Source organism: Callospermophilus lateralis, chromosome 5, assembly GCF_048772815.1.
Source record: "Callospermophilus lateralis isolate mCalLat2 chromosome 5, mCalLat2.hap1, whole genome shotgun sequence".
NCBI classification, from domain to species: domain Eukaryota; kingdom Metazoa; phylum Chordata; class Mammalia; order Rodentia; family Sciuridae; genus Callospermophilus; species Callospermophilus lateralis.
This window is the reverse complement of record NC_135309.1, coordinates 63,370,676-63,391,228: the sequence shown is the minus strand read 5'-3', so window position 1 is coordinate 63,391,228 and position 20,553 is coordinate 63,370,676. Positions and strand designations below refer to the sequence as shown.

Here is a 20,553-nt window from a genome sequence, read left to right as displayed (position 1 = left end):
TTATTTGGAATTTGGTCGATCAGTTCAGGAACTGAGCTGGTTTTTGTTTCTTTTCCTTTTCTTTCTTTCTTTCTTATTTATTTATTTATTTATTTATTTATTTATTTATTTATTTATTTATTTATTTTGGTACTGGGGATTGAACCCAGGAGCACTTTATCACTGACCTACATCTCCAGTCCTTTTTATTTAGAGACATGGTTTTGCTAAAGTTTCTGAAATTGACCTCCAATTTGAGATCCTCATACTTTAGCCTCTCAGTGCCTGGGATTACAGTGAGTTTGGGTTTTGTTGTTGTGGTTGCTTTTAATGTCATTTTACATCCTCTAGCTTTTTTTTTTTTTTTTTTTTTTTTTTTTGCTTTAGACTGGGGCCAGAGAACTTTTCCGAAAGTTCATCCTTGAGCATATAGCTATTCTGCATAGCTGTTCAGTAGAGGTATGTTTCCTTCTGTGCCTTTGCCCATCCCCCAAGCACTGATGCTTGTTACTAGCTGCTGACTAGGCTGTTAGTGAAGGAGGGATAAAGGGGTTCTCTGTTGCTCTAATTCAATGCAGCTTAAGTCTTTAGGCCTTGTGTGTCCGGGCTTTAGGAATGGTTCCTTCCTCAGTATTCTTTCCCCTCTTCCCTCTAGCAGTTAAACTCTGTGCCTGGTATGGTAGGGGAGAGTTTCTGTCCTTTCCACAGACCTTTAAGGGCTGTCTGTCCCTCTAGAGATAAAATGCATAATCCTTGTTTTACCACAAAGGTGTCTTCTTTGTGAGATTGCCCTATTCTTTCTTCAATATGTATGTACTTTCCTAAATAAACCTCTGTCTATGCCTCTGGGTTGGGCAGGACCCTTTAATGGCATTGATAATCTGGGAAGACAGGATATTCTGTTCCTCTGTCAGTGGCTTAGGCCTTTCACTCATTATGAGGGAAGGGCCCAGGCAGGGAGGAAAAGTTTTACAACCTTTCTCACACTCAACCCTCCTACATCCCTCCTAACCAAGCAAGACTCTCTAGAGCTCCTACCTTGCCCATTTTTCTCATGAACACCTGGTGGAGGTTTTAGAAAGAGCTTGTGAGTGCTCACAAACTAGCTCCCTTTCTTGTCTTGCACTCCCAGAATGTTATGCTGTTGTGTAGCTTGTATTTGACCTTTAGCAATTCTTTAACTTTTCAGTTTATTTCCTCTTACCTTCTTGTATGTTGGCTAACACGTGTCCCACATCTGCCATTGGTGAAGCAGTCTACATGTTTTCTCTCTCCTTTGGGGGCTCTGTCTCTCATTGAAATTGAGGCCATTCAGTTACTGTGTCACATGGGCTCTCCAATAGATCCAAGAACAGTAATGATTTTGTCATCTGTTCACTCTTTGGTTTTGAGTAGGGGTAGGATTCTTTACAGATGTCTACATGATAGGCAGAAGTTCTGTAGAACTCTGGAGTCAACCAATTTTTATTTAAACTTATTTTAAGAGGAATATTTCTATCACTTCTGCAAATGGAAATCACATGCTTATATGTGGCCTTAAAAACAAGTACAATGACAATGAAACAGTGTTATTTAGCAAGTGCTATTGTTGACTTTGAAAGCTTCCATCCAGAAGTCTGATAAAAACAACAATGAAAAACAAAACAACAACAAAACAAGCAAACAAAAAACCCAGGAAACAAGGATGTATCAGCTGTCACAAACATAATAGTATGGACATTTTATTCTTAGATGTTATAAATATCATCAGTGCTGATATTTTTTTCCTTTGATTTAACCACAAAGGGGATGGGAGCATGAGAACAAGAAGGAAAAAAACAACTCTTCCACCATTTGATTTCCATATTATTTAATGTTACTTTCATTTAACACTTTAAGTTGTTGCTTTGTGTAGGAATTGAATACTGTGAAATATACTTTACTATATTATTAATGTCCTGACTACCAGAAAATGTGTCACTCAATGATAGGAGTAAGTCTGAGAAATGCATTGCTGTGTAGTTTTGTTATTGTGTGAATATCATAGAGTGTACCTTACACAAACTGAGATGGCTATAATCTCATTAGATGATATAATCTTAGGGGACCACTGTTACATATATGGATCATTGTTAACTGAAAATGTCATGTGGCACATGACTGAATTGCCATTGAACAAGCAACTTAGCTTGAGTTTTGGAGTTTGCTGTACGCTGCCCTTTGAATCGAGTGTGTGGGAGAAACAGATGGCAAAGGGACCTGGATTTGGCTCCTAGGGAATCTACTGTCCAATAAATGAGCTAGGTTCATATGAAACTCTACAATGAAAGGAAGAAAGAGGTACTTGCCTTGGAGAAATACAGTGTTGTGAATTAAGACCATATTTAGGCCAGGGGTGGTGGTGCACAAGTGTAATCCCAATGACTCCAGAGGCTGAGGCAGGAGTATGACAAGTTGAAGCCAGCCTTGGCAACTTAGATTGTCTAAATGAATGAATGAATGAATGGGGGGGGGGGCGTAAAGCTCAGTGGTAAAGCACATTTGGGCTCAATTCCCAGAACCAAAAACAAACAAAAAACCTCTCACATTTAGGTGAGAGCAGAGAAGTAATCCTAACAGTTCAGAGAGCAGGAAGAGAATCCTAGGTATAAAAAATACTAGAACAGCCGAGCACAGTGGTGCACACTACTGTAATCCCAGCAGCTTGGGAGGCTGAGGCAGGAGGATCATGAGTTCAAAGCCAACCTCAGCAAAGGCGAGGTGCTAAGCAACTCAATGAGACCCTGTCTCTAAATAAAATACAAAAAAATAGGGCTGGGGGTGTGGCTCAGTGGTTGAGTGCCCCGAGTTCAGTCCTTGGTACCAAAACAAAAACAAAAACAAAAACATCAGAACAAGAAAGCCTAAAGTAAGAAGCCCTTTGGCTTTTTTTTTTTTTTTTTTTTTTTTTTTTTTTGGTACCAGGGACTGAACCCAGAGGCGCTTAACCACTGAGACACATCCCCAGCCCTTTTTTATATTTTATTTACAGACAGGGTCTCGCTGAGTTGCTTAGGACCTCACTAAGTTGCTGAGGCTGGCTTTGAACTCTCTATCCTCCTGCCTCAGCCTCCTGAGCTGCTGGCATTATAGGTGTGCACCACTGTGCCAGGTCCCCTTTGACTTTTGACAAAGTCTCTGTCCCCCTCCTCCCTGTATATATACACATATTCAACACATACACATATTTGTGTATATATATTTTAAATGATAAAAGGTCAATATTCACTAAAAAAACAAAGAAAAAACAAAAACAAAAAAACCCCACCAACAATCAAGTTATCAAGACATGAAAACACAAGGAAAAGCCTTTAATGTATATTACTAAGTGAAAGAAGCCAGTCTGGCAAGACTGCATACTGTGATTTCAACTATAACATTCTGGAAAAGGCAAAAGTTATGGAGACAGTAAAAAGATTTATGGTTGGGGTATGAGAGGGATAAATGGACAGAGCACAGAGGATGGTACTGTAATAGTGGGTACCTATCGCATATCTTTGCCTAAATGCACAAAATGTACAACATGAATGAATTCGTGAACTATGGGCTCCGGGTGATAATGATATGCCAATATAGGCTTATTAGGGTTTTTGTTATTGGTGTATTATAATCATATATAATAGTGGAATTTATTGTGATTTTTATATATGCACGATGTAATTGGTCAGTTTCATTCCCCACTCTTCCTTCCTCCCCTTGGCTTACCTTTTTTCACTCCCATTTTCATGAGATCCCCCTCCTCCATTTTTTTCTCTAGCTTTCACATTTGAGAGAAAATATTTGACCCTTGATTTTTGAGTCTGGCTTATTTTGTTTAACATAATGCTCTCAAGTTCCATCAATTTTGCTACAAATGACATAATTTTATTCTTTATGACTGAAGAAAACTCACATTTTCTTTATCCATTCATCAGTTGATGGACACTTGGCTACAGTCAATTGTGCTGCGTTTTATAAACAGGTGTGCGTGCACGTATCACTATAGTATGTACACTTTAATTATTTTGGATAAATACCAAAGAGAGGTGTAGCTGGGTCAAATAGTGGCTTCATTTCTAGTCTTGAGGAACCTCCCTATTGGTCTCCACAGTGGCTCTCCTAATTTACAGTCTCACCAATGGTGTAGAAGCATTTCTTTCCCCTGACATTCTTGCCAGCATTTTATGTGTATTCTTGATATTGCTATTCTAACTGGAGTGAAATGAAATTTCAGTGTAGTTTTGGTTTGTATTTCCTTGATTTCTAAAGATGTTAAACATATTTTTCACACATTTGTTGGCCATTTATATTTCTTCTCTTGAGAGGTGACTATTACCCATTTGTTGATTAGATTGTTGTTTTGGTGTTCAGTTTTTTGAGTCTTTGTTTATTCTCAATATGAATCTTGTCAGAAGAATAGCTGGCAAAGATGTTCTGCCATTCTATTGGCTCTCTCTTCACACTCATTTCCTTAGCTCTGCAGGAGCTTTGTGATTTGATGCCATCCTGGGTGTTAATTCTTGGTATTATTTCCTGAGCTTTAGGAGTCCTATCGAGGGCAGTTATTTGCCTGTGCCTATAGATGTGTTGACATTTATTTTCTTCTAGCAGTTGCAAAGGCTTCTGGTCTAATTCCTAGGTCTTCAATCGATTTTGTGCAGGGTTAAGGATAGGGATCTAGTTCTATTTTTCGACATATGGATACTCATTTCACCCAGCACCATTTGTTAATGAGGCTGTCTTTTCTCTGGTGTATGTTTTTGGTGCCTTCGTCAAGGATCAGATGATTGTGTCTGTGTGTTTGTTTGTCTTCTATCCCATTAGTTTACATGTCTATTTTCATTCCAGTGCCATGGTGTTTTGTTATTATAACCCTGTTGTTTGAGATCAGGTATTGTGATGCCTCCAGCATTGTTCTTTTTACTCAGAATTGCTTTGGTTATTTTGAGTTTTTTATTCTTCCATATGAATTTTAGGAGTGTTTTTTCCAGTTCTGTTAACAATGTCATTGATATCTTTTTTCTTTTTTTTAAAGATTTGTAGTTGTAGATGGACAGAATGCCTTTATTTATTTTTATGTGGTGCTAAGGATCAAACCCAGTGCCTCACACATGCTAGGCAAACGCTCTGCCACTGAGCTACAGCCTCAGCCCCAGTCACTGATATCTTAATGGAGATTACATTGAATCTGTAGACCACTTTTGATAATATGGCCATTTTAATGATATTAATTCTGCCTGTCCAAAAATGCAGGGTTTTTCCATTTCCTTTTGTCTTCTTCAGTATCTTCTATGTTCTATAGTTTTCATTGTAGAGGTTTTTCACTTGCTAGGTTAGATTTATTCCTAGGTATTATAGTTTAAATATGAGATGTCTTTCAGAAGCTCCTGCACTGATGCAGGTAAAAAAGATTAGATTCTAAGAGATATAACCTAATCAGTGGTTTAATCCACAGGATTACTGTATTGGGTGGGAACTGCAAGCAGGTGGGGCATGGCTGGAGGAAGTAGATCTCTAAGGGCATGCCCTTAGGGTTATCTTTTTCTTCCAGCTTCTGCCTTCCTCTCTCTGCTTCCCAGATGCTGTGAGCTGAGCAGCTTTCTCTACCGCACTTGTCTGCCATGATGTTCTGCCTCACTTTGGCTCAGAGCAATGGAATCAACCAACCATTGACTGAGACCTCTGAAACCATGAACCAAAATAAACTTCTCCTATTCAAAGTTGTTATTGTTGGATATTTTGGCCACAGCAATGAAAAACACATGAGGCATTATTATTATTAGTGAACACACTAGGTATTATTATTTTTTGGCTCATCTGTTTTAACAGATGTACCTACCACAATGGTGTTATAAGCTTTAGTGGGGGAGGCTGTGTACATGTGGAGGCAAAGGGTATGCAGAAAATCTGTTTTTGCCAATTTTGCTGTGAACCTAAAATTGTTCTAAAAGCTTATTAAAAATATAGCTCAGTTGGTAAAGTGCTTGCCTCGCATGCACAAGGCCCTGGGTTCAATTCTGAGCACTACTAAATAAATAAATAGATAAAGCAGCTACATAGGGATAGTATTTATCTGTTCAAAAAAGAGAGGGTGCCCACTACTTGTTATCATTCTGTTTTGTAAAATTAACAGTTATAAAGAAAAACAAAAATCCCAGCCCTAATGGGGCTTCTGTTTTAGAATGGTGAGACAGAAAACAAACCAGAGTATACTATGTTGGAGGGCGACTAATGCTTTGGGGGGCAGGCATGAAACCAAGGGGGATAGGAAACAAAGTTGGGCATAGGAAACAATGTCAGGGAAAGCCACATGAAGGCAACATTTGAGCAAAGACCTTGTGGTGAGGGTGGGTGCTATGTGTATCTATGACAGCAGAGGCAGCCAGTGCAAAGGCCCTGAGAGTGCCTGCCTGGGGAGACTGGGGTGGCATGTGCACAAGGAGGAACAGGAGATAGATTTTGGGAAGAGGTTGGAGAATATTTCAGGTCATATAGGACCTTATATGCCACTGTAGGAATTTTATAGTTTACTGTTGAGTGAGCTAAGATGACTTTCATGGATTTTAAGCAGAGAAATGACTTAGTCACTCTGCCTTGTGTTGAAAGTGGACAAAGGTAGGTGGAGGGACCAGGGAGATTTCTATGCCACTGGGAAAACATTCTAGGGGTGTATACAGATGATGGTGACTTGATAGGATAATAATGTTGGAGATGGTGCCAAGTGGTCAGGGTGTGAGGACAGCTGGCACGATTTACTGACTTACTGGATATGGCATGTAAGAAGCAAGGGATTATTATTTAATTATTTTATTGTAACTGAAAAATACAGTTGCCATTTAATTTAGGAATCCCTGGAGAACAAATTTGGTGAGAAAATCCAGACCATGGTTCTGGACTTTCAGAGAATATTGTAGAAATGGTACTTGAATATGGGAGATGGTCTGGAAATGAGGTGATACCACTAAAAAGCACAGAAAAAAGTGTTAAGAAAGGAGACCTGGACCACTGCAAGGCTGGGAAGATAGGAGGGAACTAGCAAAGGATATGAGAGACAAGTTCCCAGTCAGGCAGAAGAAAACCAGTGTTGTGTTCTGGAAGCAAATATAGTCTTTGAAGAAGAGAGAGATCAACTGTTGGATGCCACAGATAGACAACCTAATTAAGTACTGAGAACTGACCTTTGTATTTAACAGTGTGGAGATTGCTGGTGACCTTGACAGGGGCAGTTTTGATGAAGCAGTAGGAGTGAGGGCCTAACTGGAATGGGCTTGGGTGAGGATGGCAGGAGGAAGGTAGAGTTGTTTTGCTATGAAGAGAGCAAAGCAATGGGTGGCTTTGTGGGAGGAGGGCGAGGTCCACCTCTCAAAGATGTGAGAATCATGCCAACAGAAATGATACAGACAAGGAAGGAAGCTTAAGCTAATGTGATATCCTTGAATAGGCTCAGAGGATGAGGTGAGTATTAAGAGGAGAAACAGAAATAACTCAATTGTAGCAACAGGAAGGATTATGTGGGCACAAAAAGTGGATGAGTGTCTACTTGTGGAAGTAGGACCATTTTGTACATTTGAAAGGATATTGTTGTGAACAATGACCCAGGATATAAAAGCTGGCAGATATCTAACAACAATTACATAATGGTCATAAGAATATGTGTATAAGTAGCTCAAGCAATACCTACAATGAACTACCCTTATATGAAGTTTTAGTTTAGTTCATGTAAATAAAGGGGAGGGACCACCCATCTTCTCAGTTTCAGCCATGCTACTTCCAACCAGTTGTGAAATGAAACAAAAGATACACTCAAGCTTTGTCTGCTTTATTTCACTACATTAAGCAATAAGGCAAAACAGTAACCTTTCATGAAGACCAAAGAGTGCCTCTCATTCCCAAAAGGGACCAAAAAGGAAGCTTCTTCACAATATGCATGACACTTAGCTCATTATGCCTATAACATGTACTTTGAAACAAATAAAACTTTGGTGAGTGAATCAAATCACAAATCCAAACTAACTTAGCCTTATATTTCCAAAATTTTAGTTTCCAGTGCAGACGAGGTCAAACTCTCCTGTGGTGGTGCACACTAGCATTAAAAACCTTGCACCTGATCTAATGTAAGAAAGGCAACAGACGAAATTCCTAACTCACCAGCTGCAGGTGTTGAATTGTTTCTATGAACACACAGAATATCAATTTGCACTAAAACCCATCTCAAGGAAACATTACTCCAGTGGCTCTTGTTATTCTGTGTTAATTTGGCTTCTGAAGAAAAAAATTCTATGATCAAAAATGTTTTTATGTTTCAGTATCATACTGGAGTGAGGAGACCTATTACTGCAACATTATTACTTTTGGGAACAAATACCAGCTACAAGCCATAAAGGCATGACATAAAACTGCAAGCAGCCTATGCAAATGTGTAAACATATGAAGCTACTCTCTCCTTTGTTGCCCATTTCCTCCACTGGCAAATATGAAGCAGTGGTTTCACAACAGACTCTAGTACATGGGGAAATAAAAATTAATTTTGACATTCTATGGGATCACGAAAAATCAAGCTCTTTTTATAGTCTGCAAACTTATAATAGCCATCTCCCTGCCCCAATTCCCGAGAGGCTAAACTTTAGTTATTATCACAATATTAGAGATGAGTATTTTTTCCCTTATGTTGCAGCACAATATATTGGGCTGTGAGAATATTGCTTCATAAAATTGACCTTGAGGGTGCAATTTAGTGTCCTTCAAAAGTTTCCTAAATAGCTTTGTCTTTCAAGAAGAGCTGACAAATATTATGTATCTCTATTCTAGATTACATATCTAATTTTTTTTAAGACTGAAAATTAAAAACAAAACCAGGGTAAGTAGGAAATTTTTCTTTCCTCAAAAGTCTGCTGACCACACACCAAGAATACTTTTGAGAAAATGTGGTGCAGCTGGTGGTCTACTTACTGTATTAAGTCTCATTTGAGAAAACATCACAGAAATTAAGGTTAGCAACCCAGCTAGAACCCAGGTGAAAAGAGCATGTCTGCTGTTAGGTCAGCACTCTGGGCTACTTGCTGAATTATGTTATGGTTTACAATCAAAATGGTCTTATTTGATATACCATATGACAAAAGGCTTAGACTCAGTAAGAGGTGTTTTTTGCCCCCTATCTTAATATCCAATTTTGGATTCAAGACATTGTAATAGTTCATTTCTTCTTCAAATCAGTGGGAAGAACTTCATTTCAGGTCATACTAAAAATCTAACCTTTAAAATGTTTTTTTACAGTCTCAAAGTAAACTTGTCCACTCAGGTTTCAGAGTTTTTCAAGTCCCAAATACTCAGAACAATTTATTGAATTAAAAAGGCAGAGCAGAAAAGAGAGGATGAACGGTAAGAACAAAGACTGTCTCCTGTGGCAGCATTCATTCCTAGGTATTGGGGCAAAACTTAAAACAAATGGAATTTGCTACCCTCTTGATATGACATGTAATTCCTTGCTTCTTTCACATTCTTAAAAGGAAAAGCTTCATATTCTGGGAAAAAATTAAAAGCAAGTGATAAATTAGTGTCCTATATTCATCTAGAAAGAGGGTAAATGAGAGTGCCTTATTTCACAGGTTTTTCCAAACATCACAAAACTAAAGGTAATATGTCAATTCTATTTTTTTTTTTTTTTTTTGCCAAACAGAAATCTATGACAAAATGAGAGCCATGTTGGCAAATAAAGGGGTAAGTTTTAAATGGCTAGATGATATATACTGGAATGCAGAAAGCAGCTGGTACATTGAGACCAATGCTGGATCATTAATAGCAGGTCCACCTTTGGATTATCACTGTTAAGTTTCAACTGTCGGATTATGATCCTTTGTGAGATCAGACCAAGAGATAGTATAGTCAGTTTCTCAGGTGGTAAATATAACACCATTCTGAGGAACAGCCATCCCCTTTACTGGGATGGAGCTATGTTGCTGTTATTCAACGTGCAGGGCTCAGTGAGGGAAACACAGATTGACTGGTGTCAATAGAGGTGACAGCAAGAGGAACAGCAGTTACCCTGTGTTCCTGATGCCTGGCTTGTGCTCCCACTCTTAGGAAGAGGACCGAGTAGTGCATGGGTACATCATGATAAACAAAGCCTAATGAAGCAGGAGCTTCCATGTTTTAACACAGGTCTGTGCTGACATTGTCTCAGGTGGAATCTGCCCACCAAAGTAACCTTTTAAGGAAGAAGTGGGCCCAAGCTGAGTTCCACATGCTGGGTGAGCCAGATGACTTCTGTGCTCTGGTCACTTTCTTCAATGGGGCGGATTGGGGCTGCCAGATTTTTAAAATCATGCTTCATCTTGAAGGACACGGTCACTTCACCCTCCTCGCGCTGGGGGGTAACTTTGATGAAAATGCCCACTTTGTTGGCCTTTCTGAAGGCTATAATGCTATGGAAAGAAAAAAGTAGAGTATTAGGTAGGTCACAAGTCAGCCAAACCACTAAGACTTAACAGTCATTTTATGGCACGATGGGGAATCCCTGATAAGACTACCATTTTAATTATCAACAATGAAGCATTTCTCTAGTAAATATTGATCTCTTTATTTTCTTAATATTGCAAAAGTAAATACAGTCAAGAAACATTCAAGTAGGAAAAAATAAGTTCTTCTCCTTATATTCAGTACAGAGAGACAACTCAAAACACTATTTCTTAACCTATCAGATATTTTCCCATGAGCTTATACTTTTCTGCTTTTTTAACCAAAACAAATGGGATTATATTATTATATTATAATATAATTATATTATATTATATTATATTATACTATATTATAGTTTGAATCTGAGGTGCCCCCAAAAGCTCAGATGTGAGACAATGCAAGAAGGTTCAGAGGAGAAAAGATTGGGTTGTAAAAGTCTTAACCCAATCAGTGAATTAATCCCCTGATAGAGATTAAAAACTGAGTGGTAACTTTAGTGGTAGGGTGTGGCTGGAGGAAGTGGGAATTAGGGCATGACTTTGGGATATATATTTATATCTGGAGAGTGGAGTATCTCTCTTTCTGCTTATCACCGTGATGTGAGCTGCTTCCCTCTGCTACCCTCTCCTGCCATGGGGTTCAGCCTCACCTTGAACCCCGAGTAATGGAGCCAGCCTTCTATGACTAAGACTTCTGAAACTTTGGGTCCTAAAATAAACTCTTCCTCCTTTATAATTGTGCTGGTCGGGTCCTTTAGTCACAGCAATGAAAAAGCTGACTAAAACATAGTATATAACTTGCTCCCTCCCTCCGCCCCGCTCTCTGGTTTGTACTAAACACCTTTCCATACTGGTGTCCATAAATTTTCTACATTTCATACAATTGTTGCATAGCAGTCCATCATGAATTTATCACAACTGTTATGCTGGGGTTGCTGCCAATTTTTCTCTTATAATCATGGAGTGTAAACATCCATTTACCTCATTCACCTTCATGCACATAATATTTCTATCAGTCATACGCTGATGTCTGAAGTTTTAATAACACAAAGCTTTAAGACAATGCCTTCAATTAGTGTGTTTCTATAAAACCTGTGCAAATTGGGAATTTTTAGAACAGAAAAGTCTCTTTGGTTAGGGTTCCCATTTCAGTTTTCCTTCACCTGTACCTGAAGTTTATTCTTTAATAACTTATCTTCAAAATGTAAAAAGGCAATTAAAAGAACAATTTATTATCCAAATAATACTGTTACTCGAAGAAAAGTTACTGGAATTAAGAACTTACATATTTATACAGTAGTATATAGTACATCCATATATCTGAATGTTCTGTTAAGTATAACAACATAAAATGTATTTTTTTAACCAATCTATTATGTATTCAGACTGGAATTTGATATCTCAGATGATCTTCTCAGACGTTCACCTGGCTTAACAAATGTTTGTACCTAATTACTACAACTGAAGGACCCACATAAAACAAGGATTTCAGAGAATACATTCTAAATTATATCAACTCAACACATTTTGTACTACAATAACTAACTAAATCCTTGCAAAAAAAAAAAAAAAAAGTTAAAATCAGTAAAAGGGAGGGGCTGGGGATGTGGCTCAAGCGGTAGTGCGCTCGCCTGGCATGTGTGTGGCCCGGGTTCGATCCTCAGCACCACATACAAGCAAAGATGTTGTGTCCGTTGAAAACTAAAAAATAAATATTAAAATTCTCTCTTTCTCTCTCTTAAAAAAAAAAAATCAGTAAAAGGGAAAAAGCCTTCATTGTCTTTAATTTCCAGGCAACCCCTGATATCTAGCAGGTTTTTTAAAAAACAAAACCAATTCAGATTTCTGGTCTCTAGCTAGACCTGCTAAAGAGATCCTCTGGGGGTGGAGTCTTTAATACCACACATAACAAAACAGAATACCTGCCCTGGTATCTTCTGAAGCTAATGGAAGTTTACTATATCTGTACTAATCTTTACCTTTGCCTTCACTTAGTTTTCCAACCCATCCCATGTTCTCTCTTCTCCCCAGGAGGGAGCCTTTGAACCATTCTATTATAAAAAACCTTAAATGTTCCCTGTGACTATTTGTCATGATATTGTTTTTCAGCTCCAAACCCAGCTTTTTTGACCTTGCTTTTCGACATAGGATTCCGCTTTGTAGGCTGGCTCCCACTTAGGTTCTGTCAACAGGGGACTCTAAAGGAGACAGAAGCTTAGAGGAAGAAGGGTCTTGCTTCTCCATTTCAGTTTCCTGTTTGCTTGTGGTTCTTGTAGGCATCGCTCTATCCAGATAGTGGCAGTATTCACCTAAGGTTTCCAATTCTTTTCTGAGTGGCTTTATCAGGCCACCCTGAGATGCCAATAAGATATTGTTTCCTGTACTTTCCATTAGGTCTGAATTTTAGCTCCATGGGGTGCTTCTTTCAAGTTTCTGAATTTTAATAATTCTGAATTTTCATTGTTATTTTAGTTCTACATATTTATGGGAACAGTATAATAATCTGATACATGTATACAATGCATAATCAAATCAGGTTAATTAGAATTTCCATTTCAAACATTGTTTTAAAACATTTTTTGATTATTATTCAGCTTTTTTCAAAGATTTAACCTTGAATTTTCAATACCCACTTAATGTGCAGGAGGATTCACTTACTGGCAAGCAAAATTTAATTTGATTAGTATAAAATAGATTCTACTACTATCTCTGAACTCTTAATTTTATTACAGTAATTAAAAATTACAGTGGCATTAGCACTTTTTTTTTATTTTAAGAAAGCTGGTGTGTTGTGATTTTGTGGCAAGTTCACTAGCTACAGAGACACTATTTTGTAAACGGAGAGAGATAGGTGTTATGCTTTTCTTTACATACTGGTGTTCTTGTGCTATCATTGCAAAAGACAAGTGCCAGCTCTGCTACAAATTTACATGAATAAATCTTTGCAGTTTTATGGTGCATACAAGGCACTTAGGATCTTGTTAAAATGCACACTCTGATTCAGTAGGTCAGGAATGGGACCTGAGTCTACATTTCTTATAAACTCTCAGGAGACACCCATGTTGTTCCATAGACCACACTTTGAGTAACAAGGGTCTTCGAATTTAATTACAAAATGAGAAATATTTTCTGTACCTGGGATCTGGTATTAAATCATATCTATTCTATGTTGCAAAATTTAAAAATATTTTTTTATTACCATGTAATAAAACAGTACATATTTATGAGGTATAATGTGGTATTTCAATATATGTATACAATGGGTATTGTCCAAATTATGGTAATTATTGTTTGCATCTCATTATAATTCAGAGTTTGGAGCCTTTAAATCCTCTCTTCTAGTTTGAATTTTAATATTTCTAACTATTTCCCTTTGTTCTCTTAGCCCTAAGGGAGGTGGCTGCTTCATAAAATTGCTGCATCAGAGATCTTTTTAATCTCTTAAGTAGCCAAGTTAACAATTCTTTGTATTAAATTCTCTCTGCTCAAAAAATGGATGCAGTTTCTGATTTTAGAATGGATCCTACTAATGCATTCCCTATCCAAGGAAAAATTTATTATTTTACTTCTCAATTATTAAGGATGAGAATAGGAACTATGAATTATTCTAAGGGGCTGTGAGGAACAAATCCAATAATAAATCTACAGGGATAGAATAATATCTTATCCTATTCAAAATCACTTAAAAAACATGTACATGAAACATTTTTATTAAGGTGAGAAAATATATAAGTAAAAAAACAAAGGCTGACCAGGCATGATGGTACATGCCTGTAATCCTAGTGACTTGGGAAGCTGAGGCAAGGCCAGCCTCAGCAACTTAGCAAGGCCCTAGTAACTTAGTGAGACCCTGTCTCAAAATAAAAAAAATGATAATAAAATAAAAAGGGCTGGAATGACTCAGTGGTTAAACGTTCCTGGGACTAATCCCTGGTAAGAAACAAACAAACAAAAAGAAAAGCTAAAAATTGTTCGCAGAATAATCCCAAAGATGGAAAAAATATTAGGAAGGATAAACGCTAAAATAGAAAAGATGCTCATCTTGGATAGTAGGGTAATTTTATTTTCTTCTTCATGGTTTTAGATATATTTCCCAAAGTTTACACAGTGATTATTTTTATAAACAGGCAAGGAAAAAAAGTTATTTTCAATATTCAGATAAGAAAATTTAGGCATATAAATAGACATCTTATATCAGCCAATTGTGTTCTGGGGGTCACAAAAAGATCACTCACTCAGGATCATCCTGAAAATCCTGGGGTTCTGCCAACTCATCATATTCTGCTGCTGCATCCTTGCCAGCTAAAATGAGCTCTTTGGGAGGCACCACCACCTGGAGAACACAGACAGACCTGCTTCAGAAAGGAGCAATGTGGTGTTGCACACTCATGACATGACAGAACATGACAAGTATTATACTGCTCTAGACATTCAGAGGTGAACAGCAAGTTTCAGGACTTATATAGCATATATTACTTACACAAAGTTTAAAAAAACTACTTAGGAATATGTGTATTTTCAATAAATAAGAATGAAGAAACTTATGGGAATGATACATCGATTGCTTACTTCTTCACTGGAGCTGAAGCAGGGATATCAACAGGGAGAACTGATTGCTTCAGTTATATCTTTAATGTTTCATTTCTTTTTTTTTCCTTTTAATTATTTATTTTAATATTTCCTAAGGGGATACATTAGTACATGGTGTTTATTATACTATTTTTTGGTATATCTGAAATAGCTCAACAGTTTAAAAAAACATAAAAGAGAAACAGTAGTTCAATACAACATTTTATGACAAGGGGCAGAGTATATTATGGTCATGCTGGCTTCAGACTTATCTATATGTAGCAATTAGGCCTCAACTTTGCTGTCTCAGAGTGTAATATAAACAATGCCAACCACATTTCTAATTATGGATATAAATGTAGCAGGGATGGTGTATAGAGAAACAGAGAGCGAGGGCATATATATTTTCAAGCTGGCTATCTGTTTCAGGCACTCACTCACTTCTGTCTCTATCCTAATTGGAATTGCTTATGAGTATTATTAAAAAAAAAATGAAGCAAAGACAGGTAAGTGCCTCTCTGGAGGTGATGCTAGTAAGGAAATTACTAAAAGCAGAAGAAAAGGGATAAAGAAATTCTTTAGTAATATTATTTGAATAATAGCTAAAGATATAGGTACCCTTTCTACCAATTTTTGTTGAGTATCATGCTGAATTACAAATCAGTAATAAGTGATCTATAAAGAAAAATTCTTGTCCCCAAATTTCCAGTACTAGAAGAATCACTGAATAACAAAATATAAGGAGGTTGTATTTCATTCATTCAACTCACACTAATTTTTAAAGAGTCAAAAACATCATCTTAATATTTAGTAAGTTCTATGCACAATTTAAGTAGATGAAATCTAGAAGAGACATCCCAGCTTTTAAAAGAAGATGATATTTTATATGGGTCTTGAAGAATGAGTATGCATTAGACTGAGGCTGAAAGGGCGTCTACCCTAGGGACATATGTAAGGAGGCATTCTATGTAAAATGAACAGTATATGCCATTCCCCAGTATGTAAGTTTATAAACTCACTGGATCTGCTTGGATCACAATCATTAATGTAGTAATATCGAGAGAATGCTAAATTTGAGAATCTGGAGGAAGGTCTGGCTGGAAGAAAAGTAGTGATGTTATTATAGAGCTCTTCTGCTATGCCAAGGAATTTGGACTTCATTCTAAAGCCAGAAAGATGATAAATGATCAGCATGCTGTGTAGCTGGATTTTAGAAAGATCACCCTGGTGGCAATACAAATGATGGGCTGAAACACAGGTGGGGTATGTGAAATATGGTGAGGTCAGGTAGAAAGTACTATCACAAATCAGGGCAGAAATCATGAGAGCTTCCAACAGAGCAATGGCAATATGTCTGGAGATAAAGAAAAACAATTAGAAGGTGAAAATAGAAGTTGCTGACTAGATGTGGAAATGACAGTGCAGAGTCTTTTAAGCCAGGTCAAATGAAGCTCCCACAGACAAAGTTAGGATGAGGCAAAACATTCCTACCTTAGCAGTGCTATTGATATCATCAGGATCCCCCTCCTCACACTCAAACAGAGTCACATGGGTAAGGTTTTCCACAGGATTCGTAAGAGTCAGAAGGACCTGGCTCTCCTGGAAGATGAGAAAAGCATCTCTCAGACATGTGCCACTACTGCCACCTATGTCCACTTTCTTAGCTGCTACACCAAGAATTTCACAAAATCATTCCAGTTCTCCTAGCAATGAGACCTACCTATACCTCTACATTACTGCATTCTCTGTGTTAAGTGATCTCCATTCTATTATTTATATAGTAGGCTATGTTCTCTGGACCTGCTACTTCATTGAGGAAATGAAAGATTCCAGTTACTAGATCCAGAAATTCTCAGGAATGTGTATTATCCACGCTCATCCCACCTAGATGGCCATTTAGAGACTAAAAAGAGGAAGACCTCATAAATAAAATATGGGAGCCACAGGCTAGCAAAATTTATTTAAAAAATTTTTTTAGTTGTAGATGGACATAATACCTTTATTTATTTTTATGTGATGCTGAGGGTCAAACCCAGTGCCTCACGCATGACAGGCAAGCAGTCTATCACTGAGCCACAACCCCAGCCCTAGCAAGATGTATTAACACAGAAAAAAATGACACACCAAGACAATAAGACCCTTTTAAGACTTCTTGAACCATGGTGACTTACCTCTGTTTGCTATTCTCAATATCAGCGAAATACTTTTTCAAATGAAGAGACTACATTTAAATGTTTTTATTAGCAGCATGAAAGGAAAGAGCTGTACAGATATTACAGAATATATTATAATTCACTGGAGAGAGAGAGACAGAGGTGTGAGAGAGAGGAGGGTGAGGGAAAAGGGTATACACCAGGACTTTAAGAGAAGGGCTTTGGTAGAGAAGAAATTTAGCTGATTCCCGGTGGAGATGTTTAGACACATGTAAGACCATAAGCATCTCCAGGCTGGGAAGAGTGACATATGCCTATGGGGTCCACCATCATCCTTCTTTCCCTCACTTACGATTCTATCTTTATAGAATGTGCATCTTGCTCCTTCTATATACATGCCGAAGTTGCTGCTGTTGAGAATCCCAGCTTAAAACAACTTAAAGCCTCAATCTTTATTATTCCAAACTGACTCCTTTTCTACACCTTGCTCACTGTATCCAACAGCAAACACACATGCACACATCAATAATCAGTCAATTCTTTCTGCTAATAAGTAAGGTACTAACCTTCATGTAGCGAAGGTTGGGAATTGACATGATTCTCACTTCTGGAATATAATTGCTATTGATGAATAGAAAAATGCATTAATGTTCACCGGAATCTCTTGAAATTATTATTACTTTTTAAAAAGGTAGTACAATAAATAAAGAATTTCTTATGTTAAATAGAAAATATAAGAGAAAAAAATTTTAAAGAATCTTATCGGCACAGTAACAGATAAGACACAAAAACCCAACTGGTAGCAAGTGCTTTCAGAAATCTTAGTACAAAGCCTATATGTATAGCGCTAGTTTATAGCCTATGTTGTATTTGTTTCATGACTGATATTTTCCTCATTAGATATATATTTTTTGATCTTATTTCATTTTTATAGTTCTAGAAGGCAACTGCTTATACAATCCAAATCTCATTTAATATGTTTTCAGGATATAAAAACATATTCTTACAAGTACTGCACACTAACCAATTGTGCCACTGCAGCTCCTACAAAAACACATTTTTTACCAAATACTTAAATAGCACTTGTATGCCAGCCCATGTTCTAAGCACTTTATAAGTACTGGTTAATGCAATCTTCACTGAAACTGCACGAGATGGGATTATCCCCACCATCAAATAAATAAATAAATAAATTGAAGAAACTGGGCATGGTAAATTCCAGAATTCAAACTCTGGCAGTTTAATTCCAATGACCTTGCTTTTAATCACTATGTTTTATGCTGCCTTTCTGAATAAAACAAAAGAATATTGTGTATGCTTGTAATCCCAGTGGCATGGGAAGCTGAGGCAGGAGGATTAGGAGTTCAAGGTCAGCTTCAGCAATTTAGCAAGTCCCTAATAAGCAACTTAGTGAGATCTGGTCTTAAAATATAAAAAGGGCTGAGGCTGTGGTTCAGTGCCCCTGGGTTCAATCTCTTGATACCAAAATTTTCATTTATAAAATGAGGACAATAATGGTATTTATCTTTTGTGAAGAAAAGTTAAATAATATGTACAAAAAGTGTTTGCAATGAAACGTGTAAATGTTAGCTGTGCATGTATATTAACATAAGACAAAATCTCCTGCAGTAACACTAAAAGTGAAAAAACCCACATCTTATAATCAAGGAAATAAGATATTTTAAATTCAAGCTACATATTTGTCATAGAAAACAGCAGGATTAATTGAGTAATTTAACTGAAATTCAAGGGTTCCCTAAAAAGAGTTTGGATTCAGTTGGTCTAAGCTAGGGAATCTGTATTAAGACTGTCAGACGATTCTACTGAGATGATAGGAGAAAAAAAAAAAAAAAGCACTTTTTCTCAAAGCAAGCTTAAGAAAGTGATGCTACCATTCAGGGTTTCTGTATGAAATTAGTCTTAATTAAGAAAGGAGTTAATCCTAGAATTTACATGTGCCATTTTTGTAGTTCTCTTAATTCCTAACCAGTTATATATTAAATAAAGAGTAATTAGGAAAAAGAACATATATATATTTTTATTTTTAAAACAACATTTTTAAATGGTAAGTTAGAGTTACATGGCATGCAAATAAAATAGCTTATATAATTCTTTTCAACAACCTCATGGTTGGCATTACTCCCATTTCAAGATGAGGGAAATAACTTTAGACAAATAGAGTGAGAGACCCCACACCTAACTCTCCTAACTTCCTAACTCACCAGTTTAGTACTTCCCAATGTTTTTGCCCCCCTCCCCTTTTTGCAGTATTGCAGACTGAAACTAGGGGTGCTCTACCACTGACTTATGGCCCCAGCTGCTTCTTCCTTTTCAGTTTTTCATTTTGAGACGGGGTCTTGCTAAATTGCCAAGGTTGGCCTCCAAGTTGAATCCTCCTGCCTCAGCCTCCTAAGTAGTTGGTATTACAGGTGTTTGCCACTGCATCCAGTCCAATGGCTTTTTAAAAAATTGCTGTATGATAATGTATTGTAGGAATGTATCTCAATTTAATAAGTAATTTCCTCATTGATGGCTAATCAGTCTGACACTGAAAATTGTTTCCAGTTTTTACCATTAAAATGCTACAATACATGCCAGCAATAGTGGTGCATGCCTGTATTCTCAGCAGCTTGGGAGGCTGAGGCAGGAGGATCTGGAGTTCAGAGCCAGCCTCAGCAAAACCAAGGTACTTAGCAACTCAGTGAGACCCTGTCTGTAAATAAAATACAAAATAGGGCTATGGATGTGGCTTGGTGGTCAAGTACCTCTGAGTTCAATCTCTGTTACCAAAAAAAAAAAAAAGAAAGAGAGACCGTACATCAACTTAAAAAAAAAAGCTACAATACATTTTTAGGATATATTTGTGTAAAATGAATCCTTATGTATTGCTTTTGCTTTTGTTTCTACAGAATAGATTCCCGAGATAGCACTGTTGGGTTAAAAAGTCTGTAATTTGTCTTGATATTCTCAGACCATTCTCCAAAAAGATTCTAGCAATTCATAATCCTATCAATAATGTATGTGAATAAATATTTACCTACATTCTCATGAGCATTAGATGCTATTTTTAAATCCTTTCCAATCAAATCTTAGCATTTTTCATATGTATCTTCTGGCCATTTTGAATTTCTCCTCATGCTGCCTGTTCAAACCCTTTACCCTTACAACCCATCTCACTACTTCTATTTTTATGTTGGAATTGATGAAAATCCTACAAACCAGGGCTATTAACTTTTCACGAGTGCCAAATACTCTTTCCTGTTCTACTGTCTGTTAATTTTATCTTTTACAGCTCATGTTTCATTTTGCCAATGTCAAAGGTGTTTCCTTAGTGGTTTCTTTCTTTGCTTGGAAGGAAATGCTTATTTTACATTTAGTCAATATTTTCATAATTTTTCAAA

At 37.1% G+C, this 20,553-nt stretch overlaps 1 protein-coding gene across 1 annotated transcript in view; it reads right to left on the bottom strand.

Moving 5' to 3' along the window:
* Nucleotides 1-7,779: 7,779 nt before the first annotated feature.
* The window catches only part of Dctn4 (dynactin subunit 4), a 32,700-nt gene continuing 19,926 nt past the window's right edge, over nt 7,780-20,553 (bottom strand). Inside the window, exons 10-13 of the mRNA XM_076856697.2 lie at nt 17,719-17,773; nt 16,491-16,598; nt 14,666-14,763; nt 7,780-10,397 (exon numbers count right to left, since the gene is read on the bottom strand). Of these exons, the coding sequence (XP_076712812.1) occupies nt 10,184-10,397; nt 14,666-14,763; nt 16,491-16,598; nt 17,719-17,773 (475 nt within the window). The 3' untranslated portion in view covers nt 7,780-10,183. The remainder of the gene's footprint in view (nt 10,398-14,665; nt 14,764-16,490; nt 16,599-17,718; nt 17,774-20,553) is intronic.